At 35.3% G+C, this 27,377-nt stretch overlaps 1 protein-coding gene across 2 annotated transcripts in view; it reads right to left on the reverse strand.

Annotated features, from left to right (window-relative positions):
- Positions 1-885: 885 nt before the first annotated feature.
- The window catches only part of ITGAV (integrin subunit alpha V), a 46,937-nt gene continuing 20,445 nt past the window's right edge, over positions 886-27,377 (reverse strand). For both annotated transcript variants that reach the window (XM_035568522.1, XM_050711540.1), the window contains exons 7-30: positions 27,106-27,231; positions 25,069-25,113; positions 24,831-24,874; positions 24,688-24,744; positions 24,184-24,236; positions 23,580-23,782; positions 20,986-21,177; positions 20,834-20,879; positions 20,124-20,225; positions 19,258-19,316; positions 18,121-18,275; positions 16,483-16,620; positions 15,738-15,805; positions 15,162-15,309; positions 14,567-14,659; positions 13,717-13,796; positions 12,307-12,387; positions 11,211-11,316; positions 10,184-10,342; positions 8,688-8,801; positions 7,521-7,634; positions 7,331-7,438; positions 6,218-6,340; positions 886-5,840 (exon numbers count right to left, since the gene is read on the reverse strand). In XM_035568522.1, coding sequence (XP_035424415.1) covers positions 5,745-5,840; positions 6,218-6,340; positions 7,331-7,438; positions 7,521-7,634; positions 8,688-8,801; positions 10,184-10,342; positions 11,211-11,316; positions 12,307-12,387; positions 13,717-13,796; positions 14,567-14,659; positions 15,162-15,309; positions 15,738-15,805; positions 16,483-16,620; positions 18,121-18,275; positions 19,258-19,316; positions 20,124-20,225; positions 20,834-20,879; positions 20,986-21,177; positions 23,580-23,782; positions 24,184-24,236; positions 24,688-24,744; positions 24,831-24,874; positions 25,069-25,113; positions 27,106-27,231 — 2,510 coding nt within the window. In that variant the 3' untranslated portion in view covers positions 886-5,744. The remainder of the gene's footprint in view (positions 5,841-6,217; positions 6,341-7,330; positions 7,439-7,520; positions 7,635-8,687; positions 8,802-10,183; positions 10,343-11,210; positions 11,317-12,306; positions 12,388-13,716; positions 13,797-14,566; positions 14,660-15,161; positions 15,310-15,737; positions 15,806-16,482; positions 16,621-18,120; positions 18,276-19,257; positions 19,317-20,123; positions 20,226-20,833; positions 20,880-20,985; positions 21,178-23,579; positions 23,783-24,183; positions 24,237-24,687; positions 24,745-24,830; positions 24,875-25,068; positions 25,114-27,105; positions 27,232-27,377) is intronic.

Consider the following 27,377-nt stretch of genomic DNA (forward strand, 5'->3'; position numbering starts at 1 on the left):
TGTAATGATACAGCTGTTGTCACTGATTTCTCAATAGTGCATTAGTTTGGACTTTCTGAACATATTTAGCAATCACTGTGTTGATAGCTAACTGAAGCTATCCAAAACTACACCAGGGTTGGCTGCATTGCATATTGAACAAACACTTGAGAATTGTGCTTTGACTACTGCTGTGATGTTTTGTACACACATTAGGTGTAGCTACTGTAAAGTCACTGGAAGCAGTTAAATAAAAGAAATTCCAGATTTTCATGTTTTCAGTGTCCCTTTTTTTGTCGCTTCCATTAAGTCAGCAAATCCTCTACTAGCAATCCAGGAAACTCAGTAGTTGGGAGTTTTTCCTCAAGGTTTCACAAACACAAACATTTTTATTTAAACAAATCCATGTGCAACCAATGGAAAATGAGTGTATGCCTTTATTGCGATGCAAAGTATATACTGTCACCTCACTCACAAAGATGGGTATGATTGTAAAGTGGACTAATTCTAAGATAAAATCAGTTTAATAACACAAGAAAATAAACACCACTTCTGAGAATTTTCCTAACCAAAAGGTAAGTATTGGCCATTTTCTACAGTGATGCGACAGCTATAAAATCTGAACTAATTACTTGTGGTACACAGAAATTTCTGTAGGAAAGCCACTTTCTTGTGACAAGAGAGAATTTGTGACCAGATCCTCTTTGTTTGTGATTGCGAATTCTTTTGACTTGAGGTTAATGCATACTGTTTTAGCTGAGTAAAGCTGTATAGATATGACTTGGTTAGTAGATAACCATGGCTGCCAATATATATTATGAAACACTTATAGGCAAGTTGAATATATTTTAAAAAAATCGGGGGGGGGGGGGGGGGGGGGGGGGGGGGGGGAAGTAGGAAGTCATGTTAGTGAAGAGCTGTTTTATTCCAAAATCTAAACATCAAAATCAACTTAATACTTAAAATACATTTTTCAGACAGTTTATCCAGTCATAGTATTTTGAAATTGAATACATATATAGAAAAATACAACCTAAAAAAAGTCAAATTTGAACTAGAATGAAAAGAATGCATTGAAAAGTAAACCATAGCTTAACAGCTATTTTTTATATCAGTACAAAATTACTGTGCTATAATACCCACATTTTTTGCAAGACTTATAATTTAATAAAAATAAGGTGACTTCAAATGTATATTGCTCTCTTTAAATGTACCTAGGACCTTGGAAATAAGTTCATAGTTACTGAAAATATTCCCATTTGTTACAAATAGTTACTACATAACTAAGAAACCCAAAATGCAGCAATCTTGTTAGTATGTTAATTTTCTGCTTGTGCAAACAATGTTATACTGATTCAATGCACGAGCAAAAAATCAATGCAAAAAACTCTAATAGGATGAAATAAAACTTTACATTTTGAACTTATGTGCATCATAGCAAACACCAGTTGCCTGAAAAGATTTTAAGACTTAAATGCTACATTAAATCTTCATTTACTTTGCAAAAGCCAAAGATCAAGTTATTCAATCTTAATGCAGCATATTTGCAGAAAGTCATTGCATGTAATGCTAGATTTCCTGGGCTATTATTTAAAAAAAATTACAGACTGGTAAAAAATAGACCAAAATTCTAAATACTATAATCACATGAAACAGTAGTAGCACTACAGACTCAAACCCATTATTGTATAGTCTCTAGTCATGTTTTCCACAGAGGACTTAATATTGTACCAATTCTCAATAATTCAAGAGTTAGCAATGGATACACTTTAGAATATACATTATGTTTCACCCAATGTGGGTGATCAAAAACTTTCTACGCCATTCATTTACCGTGTCATTTTAACACATTGGTTTTGTTAATGTCCTTAAAAATATTGACCACTGCAAGTCAACAAATGCTACATCCCTTCCTAGACAAACAAAAACCGATGACTTGGCAGTGAACCAGTTCTGATCATGTTTTATTGCACTTGGGAACTAGGAGCTAGAGATTCAGTACCAAAGAGTTCAGAGCCCACTCACATCAGTGAGTCAGCAGAGCTCAGCATGTAATCACACTCCAACGTGTGGCACTTATTTGTGATAGAAGGCCATTGCCAACACTTACGGGTTCTTCCCATCACAGAATTAGGCAAACAAAAACAAACAAACCTCTTTGCTGCAATGCTCAACTGCTATGCCAACTACTACTTAGTATGCATTTCTATTTTCCTTTTATAAAATCTTTCTTTTTTTCTTCCTCATAAACAGTTAGCTGCATTGAACACAAAGGGTGCAATTCAAAGCCAGTTGCAGTGAATGTCAGGTTTGCTGTGATTTCATTAGACTGTGGAGTAGGTCTTACCCTAGACCAAAGAGAAAAACAGATTCTCAGCATGGTAGTGCTGCTCCATTACTGTTTGGGAGGGTGTAGGAAAAGTACTGCAGGGCCTATGGATAACCATCAGCAGATCTTAATGTTGCAAAAATTTAAGTGCAATACGAATCCTTCAAAGCACCAAGAACATGCTGATTATAGCTGAAATATTTTTAAAACAGCTGTGAGAGTTTAGCTCAGTTACTAATTAACCATGGGCACAAATTTAGAAACATCTAAAAGTCTTTGCCTGGAACACTGCATAAAGGACGGACATATGTAATAAACTTTCTTAAAGTTTCAAAAGCATTATGTGAATCAAAGATCCACATATGAATCAGAATTTAAATCAGAAAAATGGGACCAGTAAAATGATAAGCTTGATACTAACATTTGACTTTGCAGTAATGTTTAAACCAAAGCCATCTCCACAATTTGGTAGTGTTTCACAAAAGAAATGTAAACCTATAAATTACGATTCTCTCTTTACATTTTCTAAATATTGTCAAATATAGAACTAGATAATATGCATTTTGTAATATAAATCACCTTTTAATATGCAACATGAGATGCTGCAATAATTGCAAAAAAGTTATAGAATTTCATATTTCATTATAAAAGATATAGCACTTATAAAATGTTTTCATTGGCTAAACAATTACATGCTGATTTTATACATATAAAAACTATGCTTTTGAAACAACTCTCAAGAAGACTAAGTCAATTATCTATTACTGTATTTGTTTTCTGTTTTTTAACACTTGCGGTGTGTATCATATGCTCATCAGTTGACTCAAGGACATTAGTTTCATTCCAAAAATACATTTTAAAAGTTTCTTTAAAAGTGTTATCATCCCTCTAAAATATTTGCTGTAAGAATACATCAATGCTTGTAAACCACTATGAAACTTACAGTGATACAAGCGTGTATGTATGTTTTCTGTATTCTTCCAGCCAAATCTAGAATGCAAAAATGAAAGTTTTCTTGTACCCTCCTTCAGGAAAGCATTCTGTTCAATCTCCCTGAAACACAAGTGTTGCTCTAAACTGAATTTGGGGTGTTTTCTATTTATATTCATTACAGTAACCTGTATACTCCATTTACATATGCTACTGCTCTTTTTTTAATCGAACTGGAAACTAGTGGACATGAGACAAGCAACTATTTGCTTTTATTCTCTAGTAGAATGTAAGAAAATAAAAATCACTTAAATAAGTATTTTGTGACTTCAATAAATGGAAGAAACTTTCCATAGCTACAGTAGATGTACCAATAAAATGTACCTCTTTATCCTGAAAAACAGCAAAGTGAGTTTCCAGTTGCCATAGAAAATCAAGATGTAGTTAGCACTGACATTAAGAGGGCTACACTATCCCTTCCATGTCAGCTGAAGGAATCTTGACCATGATTTTTTTAAACTCATCTCCTTATAATGCCTAGACATGCAAGTAGTCTAATAAATTTCAAGTAAACATGGTGTGTACATGTAAGGAAGACACACACACAAGAATTAGAGCTACTGACCTGTCTGGCAGTTCCTTAAACCTCTTAACCTACTGAGATTAAGACTGGGTAAAAGCAATGTTCTTGCACACAGACAATAAATTGACAAGGTGTGAGAACTAGAAGCCTGTGTAAGTGACAAAGTGTGTTTTATACAGTCACATTTTGGGGCCAGGATAAAAAGCGTCTCCTGATTCCTTACGATGTTACTAGTAATAATACTAGAAGTAAAGGCAAAAGTGGGCCACACCAAAGACCGTGAAGACTCAGTGAAACCAGAATTTTGCCCTATACTTTCTCAAATTAACTATATCTAAACAACTTGTCTAAAATAAAAACATGTAAATGGATAAATATGCAAGCCTAGATCTGATATACAAACTGGCCCCCACAGCCTTTCTGCTGTCTCCCTTAACGACTCAAATACCATCACGGTTCAGTAAGTAAGAATGGACTTAACAGTGAAAGCTATTTGTGAGTTTTACATCTCAGAAAGGATGCAAAAATGAGAGTTGAATCAGACCATTCATTTCAGATAATTCTGGGTTTACTAGGCATTGCAGTATCTATGGGTGAGACCCATCTCAAATAAAAACCACAACGCAGGAAACAAAACAAAACCAAAAGTTTTCATCCTTCTAAGAGCTTGTTTACATAGAAAACACATTGGAAAAGTTACAGCAGGAACCCTTCTTTCTGTATCTGGCTGCATACAGGGAGTCTAATCTTTTTTGGAAAAGAGGGTAAACAAATCCGATATAAGGCCTCTCTGTACTAGTTTAAGTAAGTCCACTCTAAGATGTGTGCAACAAAGCTACACATGGTTGCAAGCCAAATAACCACCTAATTTACAGTTACATGGCTACTGAAATGCATACAGACAATGTTCTTGTGTGCTCTCCTAAGTATATGTGGCTTCATTTTACCCAACCAATACTGAGGGAAGTAAGCTAACCATAATGTAAACCCATGGCTTGAACCCACTCAAGTTTGGTATGTTTATAAACAAGCAATGAAATTAAATACTTAGCGTCTCTACCAGTAATGAAATGTATTGAGCATAATGAATTGTCTTTTGTGCTATGAAATGAAAATTGAAAAAATGAAATGAACAAGCCAACTCAACCTTCTCTTGTCAAGCCCTTTCACATTGCCAGCTATACTCTGCTTCATTAGACAAGCTCACTGTTCTCTCATGGCACGCAAGAGTGGGGCTAAAGTACTGATCAATCTAGATTGCATCTACATACATTTGGCTGGCAGATAGCATAATTTAAACAGTCCGTTTTACTCTATCCTGCAATTGGAGTTGGTCAACCATGGAATGCGAGAATTATTAACAGTTTCTCCAGGATGTATCAGGTAACTTGTCACGCAGTATTACCTCCATTGTTTTTTGCCAAAAAATGGAAATTCAGCCCAGATAATACACAGACTCAACTTCAAACCCTGTGGAGGTTTGACATGCATACACAAACTATGCTTACTTTTTGTGCAACTAGCTTTCCAGAGCGAGGAAATGAAGTGTAGTGTACTAAAACTCAAATCAACTGAAGCGAAATATGCTATCTTGCAACTATTTAGGGAAGCTGTTGGCTTCAACAAATGGAGTCTGTGTAGCAGTTCACGTAAAGTTGGTCTGTGAAACAACCTACTATCCCAATAAGAAAAATCATAGCACTACGTTTTACTTAAGGTTTTTCACACAAAAATCAGTGCAGACATGTTAGATTAATACAAAAAGGAGGATTTAAGTATATTGCTCTTCTTTTGTACGTGCTGATATCTTGAGACCAGCAGCTTTGCAGTCATGAGTGTTTCTTCCTTAAGGGGGAAACCAGTATTCATAACTAAGATGTAGGCATTTTAAAGTTTCAGAATGTCTCACAGATAAAACTCTGCTTATGCTTCTGATGTTCCTTCCCCATTCTCATGAGGTTGCAGTTGTTCTCTTTCTTGTTCTTCTTGAGGTGGTCTCACACGTTTGAAAAAGCCCATCTATAATTCAGAGAACAAAGAAGAAATTGCAGCGTGATGGTCAAAATATACACACATCCTTTCTCTCTCTGCTTCTTGATCAGATTCTAACAACCCATTACTTTTTTCTCCTCCCACTTGCTTTTTCCTTATTTTTGACCTCCATAATCAACAAGCACTAGTTGAAAAAATTAAGCCAAGTATTTCAGAACAATTGCAGACATCCTCTTTTATTAAACTTCTTCCTGACAAAGCTGAAATGTTTTTACAGCTATTTAAAAGGTTAACAGATTCAGGTCATTAAGGAAACGATGTATTTCTGCAAGCTGCTGGTACTGTTTGAAGTAATACAGCACTACGAGGGAAACCAACACAGGAACGAACAATGCAGTACTTACCCTGTACATAACAAGCACTAGGACAGCCAAGAGCAATAATCCTGCTAGGACAGCCAAAATTATAACCCACACTGGTACAGGCATAGGCTGCGGTTGAATGCCCCATGTAATATTTGTAGTAACCTAATAGGGAAAAAAACAATAAAACAAATTTTGCACAGCAGCAGGATGTTAAGTTCATTCATGCATTTTAAGTAGTGCTTATCTTGATTCTATAATATTTAAAATCTGTGATTTAAAAAATTTAGAAAATTTAAATAGTTACATAAAGACTTCACTGGCCTTAATTTATTAGGATTTTCAGGAGGTTTTTTTTAATTCAGTCAGTGATACCATAGCAACATGTATTCTATAACGCTTGGTGATTTTCAGTACAACAGTAGGATTTCTGAAGTGTTCGAGAATTAGAGAAAAATAAGTGCTTTTGCTTTTCCTTTCTCTTCACCCTAAATTGGGGAGAGGGAGATTTTTTTTGACCTTCCTCAGAGAGGAAGGATTGAACTCCACAAGGTTTAGGAGATAAAAAGCAGTTACTAACAGGCACTGGAAACCATATTCAAAAATAAATAATCACAATCCTTTTTCAGCATGTTCCCCCCACCCTTTTCTTTTTTAACGATCTGTTATGCTACACTACCTACCAAAAACTTAATCTGGCAGCCAAACGGAACGACCCACATGTTCCCTTCTGTTTCTACCCTGTCTCCTTTCTCTTCAAACCTCTCTAGAGCACAGATGGTCTTTTACTTCCACACACATCGTATTTGATATAATATAATCAAGGTCCATTATTCAGACTAATGTAGTAGAGTGCAATTTTCAAGTCATATTTCTCTAGCAACACTGACATTACCAAGAACACTATGCCTGTTCACCATCACTTCCTTTTTTCATTTTTCAGTTAAATCTTTAAAGCTACAAACATTGTGAACTCTAGTTTTAGCACAGAATATTTTTTATGATTGTGTGCATAACAGTAATTAATATATGAATAAAATATCAGATGAAATTGGATTTAAATCAAGCCACAAACAGCTATTGAGCAATCTTTCTTTTTTCATTAATTTTGAAATAATTATTTATGTTAACTCACAATGGATGTACATGACTTACCACTGTAGAATTGTGGATATCTTCAAAGGAAAGATTCTTATAAGGGAACTCTATAACATTGAATGAAGCAGACGATTTGAGAGAATAAGAGTGATTCTGATTTTCTTTCTGGGTAACAAAAACAAAATTAGTGTTGTATATGGATATAAAATGTTTCAGAGACAGGGACATACTATACACATTCACTCACATTCATGAAAGTTTGGGTCCAAAGGCGTGACTTCAAATACAATATTGCACTCTTTCCCCTCTCCAGGTGGCCAACTTGGCAGACTATCTTTAAACAATCAGCATTCCCACAGCCCTGCGTGTAAAAATAAGGAAGGATATTGGAAAATATTTGAAAAGTTAACGGCCTTTCTTGATTCATACATGTACTCTATTATTCTATTTACTAGGCAAAGCAACATAAGCTATTTAAGTATGTTAAAAAAATCCAATATTAAATAACTACTTGAAATATTCCGTTAAGTTTTCATTCAGAGAAATGCTATGTAAGCCATTTCTAGGTTTTTGGAGCCCAAAGATGAAACAACTGGCAGTAGTTTTATCTTTATCTATGTATATATGAAAAAAATATCTACAGTGCGGGGAACAGTTTCTAATCAATTCACATTATCATCCTCCACATGTGTTTTGATGGGAAAACTCATGGGAATTAATGCATCTAACAAAATACACTTTGTTGCATTCAACAGGAAGACTTCAAACGTGACTGACTGACCTAACCTATAAGCTTATAATACTTAGAATGTCAGAAGTTTAGGTGGCATTTCTCAACCACATTTCCATTAAAATCCGTAAGATAACACTGATGCAACCCCATCAGTATTTCAAGAAAGCAGAGCAAAATAAGGCTCCATTTCATAGCTGTGATTTTAGCTATGCTACAGATTAAATCACCGTATAGTTTAAGTACATCTGCCAGTCTAAGTACAACTCTCAGCAGCGAAGATGATGCAGCAGTCACCTGCATCTGTTTTATCTATTGTACCAGTCTTTCTCCTAGGAACCATTGATTTTCAAATTGAGGAAACAGTGCTCTATAGAAGACTAACACTGAATGAAGTGCTCAACTTGACCTTGGTTTTTAAGGACATAAAACTTAGCAGCACAAAACTGCAGACACATGCCTCATCGGATGACTACCCTGAGGAAAACATACACATTGGGGGGGGGGGGGGGGAACAAAACACGCAAACCACACTCAACACAACTCCAGGCAATGACTTTTTGTCTGTTACCCTTTACAGAACAAGCTCTAACACATTTTCTGAAATGATTCTGTGTCTCAGGCATCTATACCTCTCCTTTAAAAACCCAGCATCCTGTGGATATATCAATGTTGGAAGCTTACCAAAGTGTGCACATCCCCTTCGATGGCAGTTATATCCCTTCGACTTATGCGATGATCACGATTATCTTCCCTGCTAAGTGTTTCATTCTTGTCATCATCCTTAGAAGCAGAAATCTAGGATACCCCAAGGAAACCCAAATAAGTAATTTTTAACTTTGAAGTTTACAGGTATCTCTATGTAAGTTAAGAGGTCAAGGAAACATAGAACTTAAGAGGTTTCCCTCTTTCCATCCCAGTTAAGATTTGCAGATCTTCAGACTCTGGTTTCACCCACAGCTGTAATTAAAACATTACTCCTGCCTTTTCTAGAGCACTGGTGTAAATTTCTATTAAGATCTATCATAGAACCTCAAGTATCTTAATTTCTCTTCAACTCAAAACTTTTTCTTGTGTAGACAGAACATAAAAAATGCTTAGATTGCAGTAAAAAATCTGATATTGCAATATTTTAAGAATTTTACCTCAACATTTCTAATTTTTAATTCTGAAAAGAAATACGAGCATGGTACCTATATATCATATACCACTGTGCATGTGTACAGACACCTACAAAGAATCTTTTAGGAGGGTCTTGAGAAAGTGTACAGTATGTTGAAGAAATTATTTCAGCATTTCCTTAAAAATTACCAATGTAAAATTGAAATTTGCACATGGAACTAGGCATAGCCATGCTAATTGTCTCCTAAATACATAATGTGTATGAGAAAACTTTCAAGAGATTCAAGTTTTTACATTTTTACAAATGGCATTGCAAAAGCACAGGAAAATTGTATTTATATATACTCAAAAGTTGGTTTCTGATCAAAGATACACAAGTATTCTTTATTGTTCTGTACACTGAATATTTTCCCTAAGTCGTCTTATACATATATTTGCTTAAGTTCTTCTAAAACTAATTTTTGCTAATCACTCCAAGTTGTCTTAATATTCAGTTTTGTACTCTTGATAAAAATTTGCTTGTTTTTACCGAGGGTTTCTTTGCTTGCTCCAACCTGAGAAAAATGAGTTTCTCCTGTTCTAGTCTAGCCAAATTACTTGGTTTGTTGGTGACAATAGGATATTCTCAAGTCCCATCAAGACACCCCTATGGACCTAGGTGGGACTTTTGGCCTAGGATAAATAAGTTTGTAACAGAAAAAAAATAAAGCAATGTTCTTGCAGGAAATAAAACCTAGGAAATTTCCATCAGCAGCCCTGAAGCATTTAGAATGTTTTTAAAACCATGTTCAACATAATTCCATTACTTTGGACTTCAAACTCATAGTTTTCAAGAATAAACAGAAAAAAGTATATCTTTGCGTTAACAATCCGTCTACCTTTTATTTCACTTCTATACATTGACAAGTACCATCAAACAGTGGAGTCTTGCTCCTCAGCAACAGATGAAAACCTAACTCAACTTGTAACATGCTCTCAGGGATTTGATATTTTTTGAGTCTTTCCAAATAAACAAACATACTTCATTCCACTCAAGCAAAAAGAAAAGTCCCACTTACCTTAATTTTCAGTGGATTGATCTCCATATCAGAAGTGCAGTTCATGGGACCATCAATTTCATACTGAACAATATACAACAGTGTGTAGTTTTTATATTTGTAAGGCCACTGCAGAGTCATCATCACCTTGCTGAAAGCACTTGGGCCATTATTTCTCAGCTGATTATGAAAATAAAACAAACATATGTAAGAAACCTTCTTGGTTAATGCACACACAGCAGTTAGTTTATATCTGAGCCATAAATACTGACATGAAGACCCTTACCCTCAACAACTTACAGCAAGAGCATCAACAACTTGACGTAAAAATGTTAACTAAACTTCAGTCCCCCAGCAGGCAAAACTTAAAATTATTTTTTTAATTTGATAAAGAAATTCTTCCAAGAAAAGCTCTATGGCATGACTTTTTTTGCCCTGATGAAATGTAGTTTTTGTTGCATGTTATATGAATCGCAGCCACTGTGCACGTTTCAGCACAGACACTGAGCACAGATACACGTGCCAATCAGTTTCTTTAGATAAACGGTCTCTTCTAAGTTATAGAACAACTTCAAATAGTTATTCACACAGCTCTCTCAGTTTTGTTTAATTAAACAATCTAGATTAAAGCTGTGATCATTATTTAAGGAAGTTTTAAATACTTAAAATTTTTCACGGCAGAAGACTCACTACAATGATTCAGAACAAATGGAATACTAATAAGGATACTGAATAATTTACAACCATGAGTCATTTTCTGAGTTCAAGGTACTTCACATATTTTAGCTAGATTTCAAAGGGCTCGAAAATCTTATAGACAGTAAAATGTGTAATGATGTAAAAAAAGTCTTGTACTTGTCCACTGCTGTTAAACTAATTGCAGGCATTCTGACCCTTCTTGCACATATCAATTATTGACCCATCAGAATAAGGTCTTTGTTTCTATGCAAGAACAAAATAAAGATAATTTACTCTAGCAAAGAGACACCAAAGAGTTCTCTCTCTTTATCACAGAACTGCATCCTTGAAATCAGTAGTAATGGCATACCTCATAGATATGCTGAACTAGAGGCCCTATATCATCTTCTGTTTCTGGATTCTCCTTGGGCTGCCAATTTGCAATAGGAAGGAATATGTGATCAGGAGACGACACACTAAACGGTGGAGCAAACAAGTAGTTACAATCAAGTGTGAAACATTAAATGAATTTCTCTCTAACATCTCAAAAAATTCAAGGTGCCTAAAACCTGCGATTTTTTATTCTCTGTATTTAAAATAAACAGAAAAAGCAGAGGATGAGTGGCTTGCATATTAAATGTTTGATTTTCTTCTCTATGTGAAAAGATGGAACATGTAGTTAGTGACATTTTTTCCTATCCTAAACTTTGGATTCACCCTACAACATTTAGTAAAGCATTAGAAGAATTAAGATCTATACATGTCACCAAGAAAACAGCGTGAAATGTTCAACTAATGAGTAATACTGATGATGTAGAGACTTATCAGTAGTCATAAGAATAATTCAACATGCACTGAAAAGAGTGAAGCTAGCAATAATGCTTTTCAGTGATTCTCCACCCCTGCTCCCCCCAAATACTAATAAAATTAGACCACAATAATGAATATAATGAAAATTTAATAACATGATGATTCAGAAAGCTGAGTTAACTGGCTAAGCAAGAGGACTGTATAGCTTTTAGTTATGAAGTATGTATTTCTAATAAGTAGGCAATGGAGGTAATGAAGTCATTACAATATTAATATTATGCTTAAGACTGAAGAAGGTGAAGCAAGCTTATCTTTATAGAAAGTGTCTGAACCTTGGTTTTAGAAAAGGTTTGTGGAGGAAGAAATTGATCTAGAGAAACGTCCAACTGTAAAAATGAGGTGTGATCCCCCCCCCAAAAAAAAAAACTAACAAAAGAAGCAAAATACCCATTTTTTAGAATTCATTTTGTAATTATTTAAGGTTTCAAAGTCCAAAGAGCAGCTAGAAAACCATACTTCTTTATGCTAAAAAATTCTGTATGGCTTCCTGAAAACTAACATAGGCAGACCTGAAAGTTTATTAAAATATAAAGAAACAAACATACAAAGCTTGAGAAAAAAAAAAAAAGATGTATTAAAATAGTATCAGTGCATACCCTCTAATTTCAACAGCTGCTGAAATGGCAAGATCAGCTTGGTAGAATGCTACTGGACTTAGGTTGTCATACAGATTGGAACTGAAAAAAAAAGTTAATTTCTTAAATGAAATGAATCAAGTATTCACAATTTTTCAAACAATTGCATGCAACATCAGAACACGACTCGCAAGTCACTGTAGAAAAGCAAACTATACCAAAAACTAAAAAGCACATTCCAGCGAGGTCTTTTTTTCACACACGCCAGTCCCATCCTCAGTGCAGGAAGAAGTTAATAAAGGAAACAAAGCTTGTGCTGACTCTGCTCCTTAGCTGCCACGCCTAAGAAAATGCTGAGTAACATCAACTATATAGCCAGCAAAGCCTAAAGCTCCTCTTCAGGACACCCGTTTTGCCTAGAGACTTGGCCTTGACCTAGTCCCAAGGCAGAAAAGTGTGCCAGAGCTACTTTTGCCTACCCCTCTGTGCCACCAGCACAGCTTACTAGCTGATGGAGAAGAGGGAGAAAATTGAACAGACAGCTGTGTGAGATCAAAGAGATTTAATGCTGCCATGGTCTTTGATCAGTATGGCAAACCACTGTATCATTAAAATAGAATGCCAGGCTTAAAGTTATTCAATTCTTGTAGATGAAAAATGCATGTGCTTGAGAATAATTTATTTGCAGCATAGGAAAAATGAAACCCTTAAATGGTGGAGGAAAAAAAAAGCTTCCAATCACATCTCCAAATCTTAAGTATTTCCAGTAAACATACATTCATATTTATATATCACATTTATATGAAAGTACTTATAATTAGAAGGACATTGCTATTCTGTTCAATTTTTTAGACTCTTCTTATGCTGGCTACAGTACAGCACATAAAATGGTCCACTGCATATTGCATCTGCTAAAGCCATGATATGAATTGCCTCTTCTAGAAGCCTTAGACCTCTCATTCTCAAAATACATAAAATTTGAAATTCTCTTTTTACATCAGAAGGAATTTAGTGTCCAAACATTAGTTTTATAACAGGGCTAGAATCCCAAAACAAAAATTATTCTGTGGCACCACACAACTACTAGGAGACCACAACAGCATGCAGGTACAAAAATACAAGGTCTGTCTTGAAACACTTTAAATGTTTTTGTTCCTCATTATTAAAACAGCAATATTTCACTTGTGCCATTACCTGTGTAAAAAGTTGTAGCAAAAGAAACTGCATTCAAATAGGAAACAGTTTTCCTACCTTGTCCCTAGATTTTAAAAACATAAATCATAGAAGAATGTCTTTTTTTTTTTTTTTTTAAATATTACCAAGCAAAAACCATAGATTTAATTCAGAGTGAACCTACAACTGCTCAGTTCACAGTCCATATACCTCACACATGATCTACCGGGTGACATGCATATTCACAGATTACCATACCTTCGTATTTGCAAGTCAAACTTCACGGAGGTATCCATTTCAGACTGCTGGTGCACACTGAAGCGCAGGCCAGCTAATAGCTTCAGAAAAAAATTATCATGGTTCAGTGGAAGCACAATAAAATACAAGATAAAAGCTTCTTAATACTTTTATACTACAATGACATTGCTTGAGGCATGTGGTCATCTAGAGAACACATACAGAATTGCCAAATAAAATTGTGCAGTTCATCACAGCAGTAAACATACCCTTCTCTACAGATTACAGCTGATGCATCACTGCCATAAACCAGAACTATATAGCGTACATCATGCTCGCCCCCTTGCTTCAGCCATTTTTAGGTAAAACTGAGCCTCCACGTGTGTTGCAAAAACTACTGTAGTCTAAACAACAGGGCACAGTTTAACAGTTCAAAATTCGCAAGTTCACAACGTTTGTTTTAAGTCAGTGCATGACAGTTGCTTCAATGCTTTAGAAATAGCATTTATTATTCATCTGTGCGAAGATGTCTCTTAGAATAAAACACTGTCAAAGTGTTTCTAGCTGTGACTGATTTTTACTCTATTTCCTCAGAAAACTAGACCTATTATGTGATAACTTAATATCTGCTAGGTCCCACTAACAGCTTTTGAACTCTTCTAGTTTCAGCTACTTTTGATATAAGTGCAGGGGTCGCAGATAGAGAAAACCCTCAAACTTCACGAAGTTAGACAGAAGCACTATTACTTTTCCATTAAGAGGAAGGTGTATTATGAACTAGCTCTTTATTATATACTAAAAAAAGTCAGTATTAGATAAATCTGAAGACAAACCCATGAGAGACTGAAACACCTGTTGGACCAAACCTTACCTTAGTTCCTGCTTTCATGGGATTTCCCAGGTCACAAACCACCATGCGAGTGTGATTCTCAGTTTTAAATGCACATGACAGTCTTGCTAAAGCCTGCAAAAAAATAGGAAGAAATATTACCAAATGTCTTTCTTTACCTCTTGACATCGGTATGAAATTCTGGAGAAGAGCACTAGGTATGCCACATTAATTTTAATGCAACTTCTCAGTCCTAACAATCACTAAACCAACTTAATAAAATCTGAATATTGAAGTCTGCATGGAGACATATTTCTGATATGAGACAGATGTTCTTTCAAGGTTATCAAAGAAAAAATTCATCACTCTTATGTTGGGTAGCACTGATGATTTCTGATATGACATAAAGCACTTGATTCTTTAAAACATACACTGACAATCAGGCAAGGGTTAAAACTCCCTGCAGGAAATATGGATTGCAAGGCCAAATAACATGAAGATTGACTAGCTTAGCTCCTCCGAGACCTCTTGTTGAGTATCAGATTTTGTGTACGTCCACAAAGCAAGAGGCGTTTCGTGACTGATAAGCCATATCAGAAAGGTCTCAAGTGGCAGAGGCAAAAAGAGGCAATTTTACCTCATTGTTACGAACAACACCAATGAAATCTGCTTGGGGAGGAACAATGACAAAGAGTTCTGCTTCATAGGCTCCTTCCCCTTGATTCTGAGCATTGACGATTAGTGTCAAGGGATTGTCATCACCAATATAGATCTTCTTCTGATCACTGAAAAAAATGTGTAAAAATGAGTTCTGCATTCAGGTTTCTACGTATATTGCATTTAACTAACTCAAAGAAACAAGGCATTCAGAAATTGCGTAAAGACATTAGAGAAATCCACAGGCAGTACGTATGCTTCAAAAATATCAAGAGAGCACTGCACTATATTTAAAAGAAAAACATGACTATAAATCACCAACAAAAAATGGAGCAAATACTACATATATGCTGTTTTATGAGGTTATTTTTTAAATAAAATCTGCAATAAACCACAAAACCCAACACTTTTTTTTTTGGACAGAGAGCAAACAATTATAAAGAACTATTATTTTATTTTTTATTAATTTAACAAAAGCATTGCAAGCTCTCAAATTTCATAAATCAAGTGGGGATGTTAGCTTTTCCTAAGCCACTTTTCTCATATAATTAGTTACCTTTCTACTGAAACCTCCAGCTTCGGTTTGCAGATATTATCATCACCACAATCCAGCAGAATATGTGCCTATGCAAAAATCAAAAGCATATTGATTTAATAATTCCTGCATCTCTTCTAACACACATTTCCAATAATGTTGTTTCAACACTGAATCAAAAAGCCTGCCACAATCCTGAATGTTCCTGGCAGTTCCAGGACTAATGCCTAAGTGTCTTCATCCTCTTCCCTTACTTTGAATAATCTGTTTGTCTTGAGCTACATCTCCATTATCCTCTTTCCAAAGAAGTGTAAAAACTTTATACAAAAGGGCAGAAACAGAAAAACTATCACCTTATGGGAGCTATAAACAGATAAAATACATAGAGCAGCACAGTATGTGGAATGGATGAAATACTCCAACACTTCAAGGATAACATCTCCAGTACTGCTATTAACTTCTGTTCTTCAGAAAACTGTTACACTGTCCGGGTGAAAAAAAGTCCAGTGCTAAAGAATAACACTGTCTGGGTTAAAAAAAAGTTCAATGCTAAGGCATAATGTGTCAAAATTTGCCACAGAGAGAAGGAAAAAAAAGAGAAGAGAAACATAGAAGTCCAATCAGAAGTTGCACAACCCAGAGACTAAAGCCTAAATGCATATTTTTGTATCCTCATTTTTTAGAAGTGCTAGGATGAATGTAGTAAGTGTTGAAAGCTGAAAATACATTCTGTGTTCTCACATCACAGATCATGTCAGAAATATACCTGTCTGCTCATGTTAGCAGGAGTGAATTGGTTGAGGATAGGATGCAATCCTGTTGCATCTGCAGCTGTTCTGTAATCCAGACGATATTCCATAAAAATAGTAATGGGAGTTAGTTTGTCTCTAAATTCAGATTCATCCTGAGGAAACCAAGGATTTGAATTACAATTAAAGCATGTAAAGAAAACAAATACAAAGTATCCCTAGTTAACAAACAGTCATCCCAACAACAATATTGACCAGTATTTTTGTTTATTGCTCTTACTTCCTTGTGGTAGGAAGGAAAAAGCCAAAACATTCAAATATCTGAGCTCTGTTCAGACTAGAGAATCTCAGAGAACCTGCAATGTTAACTCGTTACATGGGCAATTTTGGTATTAACATGCCTGTTTTACAAATGTAAAACTAGAGCATACAGAAGGATTAAGTCAAAACTCAGCAGCAAGGGGCTTAGAGCCTGTACAATACCACTCTTTTCTATCAGACAAAAAATCTGTATGCTGCTAAACATCCCTCAAAGATATTCATCTTCGGGCTTTATAAAAACGTTCTTTCGCATGTTCTTTTTGGATTCATTGATTTTCATACTTTTCAAATCACTCCATTTATTAAGTTTTGATCTTGTCTTTCAGAGTATTTACAAACTCTCTTTGTTTTACATTAGCCGCCTATTTTATCAGTGTAAACTCTGCTTCATTATTCTTGTTTCCAAAAATACTGAAAATTACTGAACCTAGAAAAGTTCATTACAGGAGCTTACTTCAGAAGCTATCTTCTTTGGACAGAAGCCTAGTGATAACTCTTCCTGATGTTTTCCAACTACTTTTACATCCAATTGAAGGTCATCTTGTATCATCACGTTTTGTTACTTTCCATATGAGAATGTCAGGTAGAAAAGTAATAAAGTTTGCCAATACTAAGATCTGGGACTTCTATTTCCATCCATTTACCTGTCCTCAATGAATTCTTGATGATTACCACTATTTTTATATTTATTTTTTGTTTTATTTGACAGACAGAGAGGGTTAAGTATTTTTTATGCTTGATTTATAAGGACTCGGTGGTAAATCTGGGCTGCATCTAATTTACAAAGCTACACTTTGAGCTTTCTTTCCTTACTTTTTTTCAGACTGTGTTTCTTCTACTGGGTCACTCGTTTTATTGATTTAGCACCCGTTCAAATTTGTAGGGACTGAAGCAAAGACTGACAAGGAGCCAAGAGTATATCAGCCTTCTCTGGTGCCTCTGCTATTTGCTGATCTTTGCTTTTTAGTTGCAGATCCATATTTTTCTTAATTTCTTTTACCTCCAAGATAGAAGCACAAACTCCGCTTATTGACTTCCATGTTTCTTGCAAATCATAAATAATTTTTTGCCTAGACGACTTCTTCAAGAAGTCGATAAAGTTCAAAATTCAATTTCCAGTCCCCTTAAGTGACCAGGACCTTAATCACAACACTATCCATCATTCATCCTCTGACAGCAGCTATAACCCAGGAGAGACAAATGGATTTAATAATTCTAGGTTTATCCATCAGGCATAAAATTTCTCTAGCGTTTTTTTAAACACATTTAACACAAGGAATTTTAACAGACAGTGCACCAGAAATGATTTCACTAAAGCATAAATGGATACTTACCCTCAGAAAAGCCTCAAGTTCTTCACAATTCATTTTGCCCCCCTTTGTAATAGTCATATTCTTAGAGTGGCTCGGCTGTTTGCTGTGGAGGAAGAGAGCTCTCCTTATGGCTCCTTTCTGTTTAAGTTTATCCAACAGCAGCTCCACCTGGAAATCTGTCCAATCCAAAGCATTCAGATTAGGGATATTTTGTCCAATTAAACACAGAGCACATTCACATCAGAAGTGGGCTTAAAAGCTCATTTCTGGCAGAATAAAACCTTAACACTTGGAGCTTATAAAACCTCCAAGTGTTTGGATCTAAAATCTGTTACTGCATTCTCAATACAGTAGCTAAGAAGCACTGTTATGGTTCTAACCTGGACTCTGCTCATTCTTTCAAAACTGAAAATAAATTACTGTTTGAGCACTGATACATTTATAATTGCTTTGGAGCTGCAAGAAAAAAGCTCATCCATCCCCAGTAAACATTAAAACAATCTTGCACATAACATTTATATAAATGAACTGTATTGCTAATCTAAAATTAGCAAATATTTTAAATATTTAACAGCTATTTACATGAATTTTCACAAATCATACCTCCTTTATGGACATCGTACAGAAAATAAGGAAAAGCATTTATAATCATAAGGCAAAATGTGATTATAGCAGGCTATGTGCCACACTACAAAAAATCTCAGAGACACTTAAAAACCTGTTTGAAACAATCTTTCTGATTCTGATCCAGAAAATTTGATCCCTAAATCAGTTATATCAATTAGAGGCTCACAATTTCAACAGAAATATGAAAAGTTTTGTGGCTTGTCTATATTTTTAAGGCCTAACAATGCATGTACTTAAACACTTATTTAAAACTCCTCTCCAAATAAGACTTCATCTCATTTTTGTAAAATACAAAGGACTTCAAGACTATTTCCACAAAATGTTTAAGCATATGCTTGAAGTCTTAAGTATGCTAAAAATTACACTGATTTCAACCAACACAACCTCAGAAGTAAAAAAACCTACTGAAGAAAATCTTGTAGATCTATACGGTTACTGAACTGTCAGGATTGTACTGTAAAAGAACGGTAACCAGTAATCATGTCTGCAAAGAGTATAAAAAGTCTGAAATTTTTAACTAACAGAACTTACTGAGTGAATTAGGGAGCTTTCCTTTGCCATCCGCTTTTAGGCAGAATTTGACTTTGAAGCTGTTTTGGAGGAAAAAAACAGTTCATTTCAGTTTATTTCACACACTTGTGTCCCCTCATTTTCTTCTGAAACTCTTCACTTTTTCTCAGTTCAAAGGTCTTCTGTTTTGAGACTCTAGGTCACTCCCAAGTCCTATTTTCTATTAGTAGAAGAGAAACTATAACTTATTAATATTACTAGACAGCAATGAAAGCAATGCAAAGCTTTGGATTCATGATTCATGTAGGAATAGTAACCCATGTAGCAGAGTGTTTACTCCTGCAATCAGAGGTGAGTCATACACTTGTAAAGCTAGAAGGAACTGGCATACTGAGTTTAAAAGGAAGTTAGCACTAGAAAGGATAAGCGGGTTTGGTTAATAGTACAGGAAAAAGATAATACCACTGAACAAAACCAGTCCACGCCGCAGACCATTTCCCATGTGTCTTCCATAAGCCCACTCTATTTTTCAACTAAAAACCCCAGATGAAAACATTGCAAGAGCCATGTAGTCTATTTCTACCTTGGGAAGATCTTACTCAACACAGACAAGTGGCAATCTCTGCAGGGAGGATGCAACTTCAGAGTCAGTCTAGTGTCTACTGAAGACAATATTGGTCCTCCCACTGTAGTTGAAGAGTTCTTATTTAGTATTGCCTGTTCTTTCAGAAAAATAAATGTTGGATTGCCCCCTACCTTTCCTTCTTTTTTTTTTTTTTTTTAACTGGCTCATTAGACTTCACGAGGCCTTTCAAAATTGGAAGATTATGAAAATAAAAGTTGAGAAGTTCCCTCCCCTCAAAGGAAAACAGAGAAACGTTGCTTACCAAGAAACTTTTACATCTGACAGTAAACAGGCTTTGTCTTCTGGGTTTAGAATGGTTGGATTAACTTCCAGGGCAGCATTCACTCTAATAACTGGTCTGGCCCTACAAAAAAAATACCCTTTTCAACAGCATTCAGCACCACAGTAGACAATACCCTTCCATCAAACTACGAAGTACACACATACACACTTTTAAATATTTACTGGAACTTCAAGAAAAACAAATTATCTTGGAATTGATAAGGAAAAGCAAGAACCTTTGCTGTGCTCTTTTACTACCATTACAGTTTTAATATGAACAGCTAAGACTAAGTGTTAATGCAAAGCCCTTCCTGTTTTCAGCACAGACAAATAAGGTGTTTTCCCCAAATGAGCAAGCCTTGATGAAGATATTGAGACTACACAATGTAATAGTTAGCAACAATCTACATGTCAGAATCTAGAAAACTGTCAGTCAGAAAGCCTTAAACACAGCTTATTTAGATTTTCTCTTAACAGATATATTGAGGGATAAATAATTAATTGCAGACTGCAGATTTACACAGTGAAAACAGCAGTGCAGCCTTTTTCCTCTGTTATTTCCAGTAATCTGAAAGGTGGAACAGCAGAATTTCAGACTTCCCTCTTATCTAGCTTGGTTTTGTAACTAACGGATGCCACTGAGCTTTCCTTCTGCATGCACTTATGTAAATAGCATACAGCAATGCTCACCTGTACAAAACAGCTGTGTCAACACCAAAGGCTCCAACAATCAAGTCTGGGAAGAAATGACAAAAACTTCATGTTATAATTTATTTTTAAATATATACTGTTAGTCAGAGGTACTATTAAGTTAATCTAAAGTGATATTCAGAGCCAAGGACCTGGATATCCATTTTTGTCCACATCTGTGGCTCCTTTCAGCGAGTACCCAAAGCTGGGTGGCATACTGCGAGCAGCCCACTGCCCTTCAAGAATTTGAGACGGGACTGCATTCAAACCAGTTGCTCTTCCATTGTAGATATAGACAAGTCCTCTCTTGTCCTCTCCACCATACGGTGCAGCAACTGCAATATCTGCAAACCAAAAGAACAACCTTCAACATCTCCAGACACAGACATAGGAACGTATTTGTGCAACATTTATCTATAATTTCTAATATTATAGTTTCAATGTGTGTCAGTAAGGACAAAGTATGACCAGACTTTAAAACATTCAAACTACTTATTTGAAATTGAATGCTAATATTCCCTAAAAACTATGAATGTTTAACAAGAACATAGCATAAATTTCTATGGAAAAGGAACAGTTCCACAAACACTTCTGCACTTCTGATTTACAAACCATATGGATTTGGGATGCTTTTGAATTTATGAAATGCCCAGAATTAGTCAGTGCTGGAGACAAATCACAGAAGAAAGCGGGACTGTCTGCCCATTTCATTAACACACTCATGCTCCTCAAAAGGGTGTGACATTTTAACACATGCAAAAGATTCTGTAATCAGCCTAAAGCAATGTTAAATATTGAATTCCAGTCTACCACAATCATGGCTTGGCAATACATTTTATGGAGAAGCTTCAGTTACTGCAATTATGCTATCTCTTCAGTTTAATAAATTAAAGAGCACTTATCAATGAACAATAAACAGTAATAAGAAAAATGCTAATTGGACTCTGTACAGGAAACACTATCTCTAAAGACAGCTTTAAATGTGTACAGGTTATCTAAATTTAAGATTTCCCCAGCAGGTTTAAAGACTTCCTTAACAAGAAAGTGTTTAAATATTAAACAAGATACAGAAAGGTAATTAAATTATTCCCTCTTCTCTTAAGTTTGAAAAAGGTGCATGAAAAAAACACTCAAAAAATTACCATTTTGTGTTTTGGCTCATCTTTACCAACTTTATGAAAACAGTAGAAATTTCAATCCTGCATCTTACTGAGACAAAAAAGTATTTTAATTAACACTACCAAAATGAAACAGTCCAGGAAATAAAAAAAGACTTACTGACAAAATAATTAATCTTACAAGGAAGATTTAGCTACAATTTTCTCACCTACATTCTATTTCAGATTGAAATATGATGGAATGAAAACATCATTTGGATAATCTAATCAAGTGACCAGAATTCTTGGCTACTCCTGTAACCTTTCCAATGTCTTCCATGAATAGGTGCCATGATATCGCATGTTCACACTAATTCTATATACCATTAGTAACTAAAAAAAATCTAAATATTAACCTCATCAGAACCAATGGCATAAAGCATTTACAACTACAACATATACATCATATTCAAGCCAGCACTTTACGAAAATAGGGTCTAGAAAAAGAGACTCTTAATTTAAGATATTCACAGATTGCCTAAAATCAAATTTTACCCGTTAATGAGTAAGCCACTTATCCACTTAATACTGTTTAATGGATAAGTCACTGGAACAAATTATATTGCTTTATAGATCTCTTACAGGGTTTTAAAGCATCTCATTCTATCTGTAAAATAGTCATATCTCCAAGACAACAAAAGACAAGTGAAAATTAAGATAAAATGCGTGTGATTTCATTAAAAAATCAATTAGAGCTACCAGGGAATTTAAAATATTAACCTACTATAATTTTTGATCATTCAACAGATGCTTAACTTACAATCAAAATGGAAAAAATAAACCGTAAGGATTTTTTTGTGAAACTCAAATTCCCACCACTCTTTGAGAAACACGGGATTATCACTTGCAAAGCATGTTCTCCCTAGGATTCCTGGAAGTCTCTGACCCAAAATTATACAATTCTCGGCTGTTACACTGCTGTCCATTCCTAAGTGAAAGGAACAAGAAGCACTGGCCAAGGGCTTGGGAGTCCACAGCTTCAGTTGCATCAGACTCAGACTTCTCATCCAAAGACGTACTCAAGAAGTTGGTGTAGTTCACTATAGTTGTTACAAAACATTTTCAACAGACTTTTCTTTTTTCAAAAAAGTAGTAATAAAAAAAGAAATAACTAGTCTTTTCTCTGGAAAATCTCTTCTACCAGACTATTTTAACCAACTCCCAAAGGAAACAAATCCTTTTTTAATCCTCGTCATCTTTGTGTTTCTGAAGAAGAAGATTGTATTTAAACAATATAAACAGGAAAATTATATCAAGGATGTCAATCCTCGCAAGTCACAACGGAGAGTCAGATATTTAATCAAGATGTCTACTGTACTTATCACATAGGAAGTAAAACACTGATTAATGTAACAGCTAAAATAATCCATGCTGTAGTTTAAATGGTATAGTCTCTGCTCGATGCATACATGTAACTCCTGTTAGCATTCTTGGGAGTAGCATACAAGCATCGAAAGGAGTCTAGACCTTCATGTCCAACATTCACTCACGGTTAGAATACTTAACGTTTGTTTGCAGAGTCCACACTCCATGTGCTGTCTATATTTAGTCTATAAACTGAAAACATTGATCAATAATTGATATCCTACCATTGAAGCCATCCTGATCTAGATCACCCAGTGGGGCAATTGCACTGCTGAATCTTGCAAATATCTCAAACCCATTCAGCTTTGTGATCTGAAACCCTCCAGAGGCTCGCTGAAGACAAATGGAAACTTGGCCGACCTCCTGAAGTTTCCCATCAGAACCTCGATCCATAAAAAGAGGGGCTCCGATAAACAAATCTGTATAACTGGACCAAAGAAGGATAAGGTTCTTCAATAACAGCATGAAAGTCTGATTTCATTCTCTCAAGTATCCATTAGCAGGATTAACTCAGCACTCAAGTCAATACTAAGGTAAACGTTTCCTATCTTTAAATTGCAATAGAAGCTAAATATTTATGACAAAGAAAGCACAAATATAGCAGAACTTAATGCTTTTAAATGATGATTTTTTTTACATGAATACACACATATAGCAAATATCAGAAACCATCTACACTTGTTAAAATGCTCAAGACTAGCAAAAAAGTTGATTATACAGATACATGTTTAACTAGTTAAACAAAACAGAAATGTATATTAGAGGTAAGGCTTTTTTAAAATTGTTTTTTAATAAAATATCAGGGGTGAGAAAAGGGAGCCCACTTACTTGTCCCCATTGATATCTGTGGCAGCCACCGAATACCCGAAGTAGGCAGCCATCTGAAAAACAAAATTCAAAACAAATTTATGAGTTGTATTGGTATAAACACTTAAGTAAGTTTACACAACACTGTACAGAGAAGATGTTAGGGAGAGAATGACGTATACTGCAAAAATGGTTTTTCTTTTATTTTCATTTCTTTTCCTTTCCCTATGAGAAGGTAAAAGGCTCAGATACCTTCCCCATTCTCCCTCCTCCTTCCTAGTTATCCAAGTGGGCAGCATTTACTCCATTCAAATAAAGTTGCTTTTCTAAGTAATACCATCAGACAAGAACTCACAGAATATACATTCTTAGGATTCCTACAAACTTGATTAACTTTTCCCATGTACTTAAGCTAATATGATACAGAACTTGACGCGGTCTAGTACCCCAAGTACTGTCCCAACATGTCATCTTTCTATAGGAGTAACCTTCCTGCCACTTACTGCACCACGTAAAGGTACATACCTGCTCTCCAGTAAAGTTGTACATGGAAGACATGTTTTTCCCATTGTAGATAGACACCTGCATGCGAGAAAATACTCATTATAGCATACCAACAACATTAATCTTTTCATTTATTACAAAGTTAAATGTTTCAAATTTCCTACCATGCCCAGTGTCCTTGCTGCTCTTGGGACTCCTGACACAAAGTCTGAAATAAAAAGCAAGACATGCAGGTAACATCCAGGTTCCAGAGCAGAAGGCCTTTGCTTGAACAGGGTAGCTCAGTCCTAGTGCTTTATACATTTTCCTATGCACTTGATCATTTGTTCTGTACCATTTATTTGAAAGACCTGCCCAACGTATTACCATGATTTTTTTTTTTAACTGAAACAAGGATCTTACCTTCTATTCCATCACCACTAAAGTCTCCAACAGCCACCGAATAACCTGATCAACAGACAAAATTAGTAAATCACTTCAAGAACCTTTTTAAGCCTTTTATCTGTCTAAACTCTTCATAGGTCTCAGTGCACTGCCTTCTCATTTCACCTTAAAATATAATGAATGTTTTGCATTTATCTAGCTTAAGCAATCAACAGTTACATGAGCAGACTGTAATTCATCAACATCCGTGTAAGTGCAGTGAAACCTGACAAGTTCACTGAGTGGATTTAGCAGACTTGGTACCCTAGTTTCTTTTGGGACCAGAAGCATGTTTCAGACAGCCTCAGAGATTGATCAGTAGTGCTTCAGTTCGAATTTTTCTTAACAAAAACACAAACAAAAGTAGATTCCATCTTTATTAATGCCTTCTTCAAAATGAATCCCTGAACAATTTATAACAAGGCTACTGAATATCAGTGAAGCCCAGCAACTATTTGCTAATAATCTTGCCAAAGGTTCATTTGTAAAATACTATCCATTTTGGACTCTGCAAATGAAATTTTTCTGTAGGTAGAAAAGAATAAAACCTGACAACAGTTTAGAACAGGACCAATATAAAGGACAGAACTGCTGATTTACCAATGCTTAACCAAAATAAAAAACTCTGATAATATTTGAAGTGAGACAGTGACTGACAGCTGACTATTTTGCACACAGTTATAAGGTAATATTAAAATAATCTGACAGGTTCTGCTAACAGAAGAATCCAGGAGAGCAGGTCAAATATTCCTGGCTCATTAGTACCTCTTCTGTTCAGAAGACATCTAATGAATATGAACAATAGTGGTTTTTTTTGGCTATAGCACTTCCTTTTTAATGCAAAGAACATTAGGAGGCTTTAATTATCACTTTAATTATCACAAAGCTTCTGTTTGAATTTCATGTTCCTTATTCTCCAGCTACCACAGTAGTGAGTTGCTAGTTCACTTGAGATTCAGAGAAAATCTACGACTGATGTTACTCACTGAAAAATAGTGTATTTCAAAATAAAGAGCACCTCTGCTTCCGAGAGATTCAGCTTTTAGGAACAGGTTGTCTAGGGATTACACAAACAGCTTCCCAGCTGTGGTTAGCAATTGTGGGATGACAAACCAATTTGCATACAGCCATGCAAGTTTTAATTAGAAACACAATTAGGTTTTCTGTGTTTGGATACCCTTTCTACTTTCCGCCTGCAATGTAGAAGTGCAGTGACTTCTACATGCAGCAACAAAAGCATACATTTTACTTACTTTCTCTCTGCTAAATTTATTAACATACATATCTAAATAGATTTTTTTTTAGAAAGAATCAGAAAAACAGGGGCTTGTTCATCACTAAACCCTGCAGTCAGAAACAATGCTTAGTTTAAAGCTAAAACAAGCTTGAAGTTTGGTGAGCAAAAAGCCACATTAATCCTAGATTCCGTGCTTTTCCATATGGTTAGTCCCGTTCTTGAAAAATCTTAATCTACATACCTAACCATTGGTATCAACAGAAATAATATTCACAGAAAATGAACTCTTTAATATTATCTTAGGATTTTAGAGTAGGTTTTTAGAGTAGGTCCCTGGAAAATGTCCTGGTCCACCCTTGCTTTTTTCTGAATCCACTGAGACATATATAAGGCTAAATGGCAATTTCCTAACCGTCTAAGAAAGTCTTTTCATTAGTTTTCTTCCCAATCATGATTATTTCCCATTTTTGTTTTGGTAAATGATTTAGAAACAGCTATTAATTTTAGAAAAGCAGCTATGTGAGTGACTTATGTAAAAATCATACCTGATGATTTATACTAAGCCTGAATTACAGAGCAAATTTTTTTGAAATATTCCCATTTCTTCTGTCATCATCTGGTTTTTGAATCAGGCTTACGGCAAGATAACTAAGCATTGGTCACACACAAATTACTGTGTTTTCAGGTACATAGCTCTTTAGTTATCTGCCAAATGTTAAGAATGGCAGAAGAGGGTTTTTCAAGTACAGACAAGTTTTCTTCCTTTTCAAGTTACGCACCCAAGTAGCTGTCATCAAAAGCAGCACTAGCAGGTCTGGTTGCTAATTGGTCATCATATTTTGTACTGTAGACTTTGGAGTCATATTTAGCCACAATTTCTGTCACTCGATCAGAAATAAGTTGGCCTAAAGAGAAAGAAAACAGCTTAAAACAACAGGAAATTGCACGTGCACTCATTCAATAAAAAAGACATTTACAGAATGTTTGCCTCTAAAGCAACAACTCTTCCATAAGAGTTACCAGAAAAGAACCAAAAGCAGCAGTACTAGAA

Source organism: Cygnus atratus, chromosome 6, assembly GCF_013377495.2.
Source record: "Cygnus atratus isolate AKBS03 ecotype Queensland, Australia chromosome 6, CAtr_DNAZoo_HiC_assembly, whole genome shotgun sequence".
In the NCBI taxonomy this organism is placed as follows: Eukaryota; Metazoa; Chordata; class Aves; order Anseriformes; family Anatidae; genus Cygnus; species Cygnus atratus.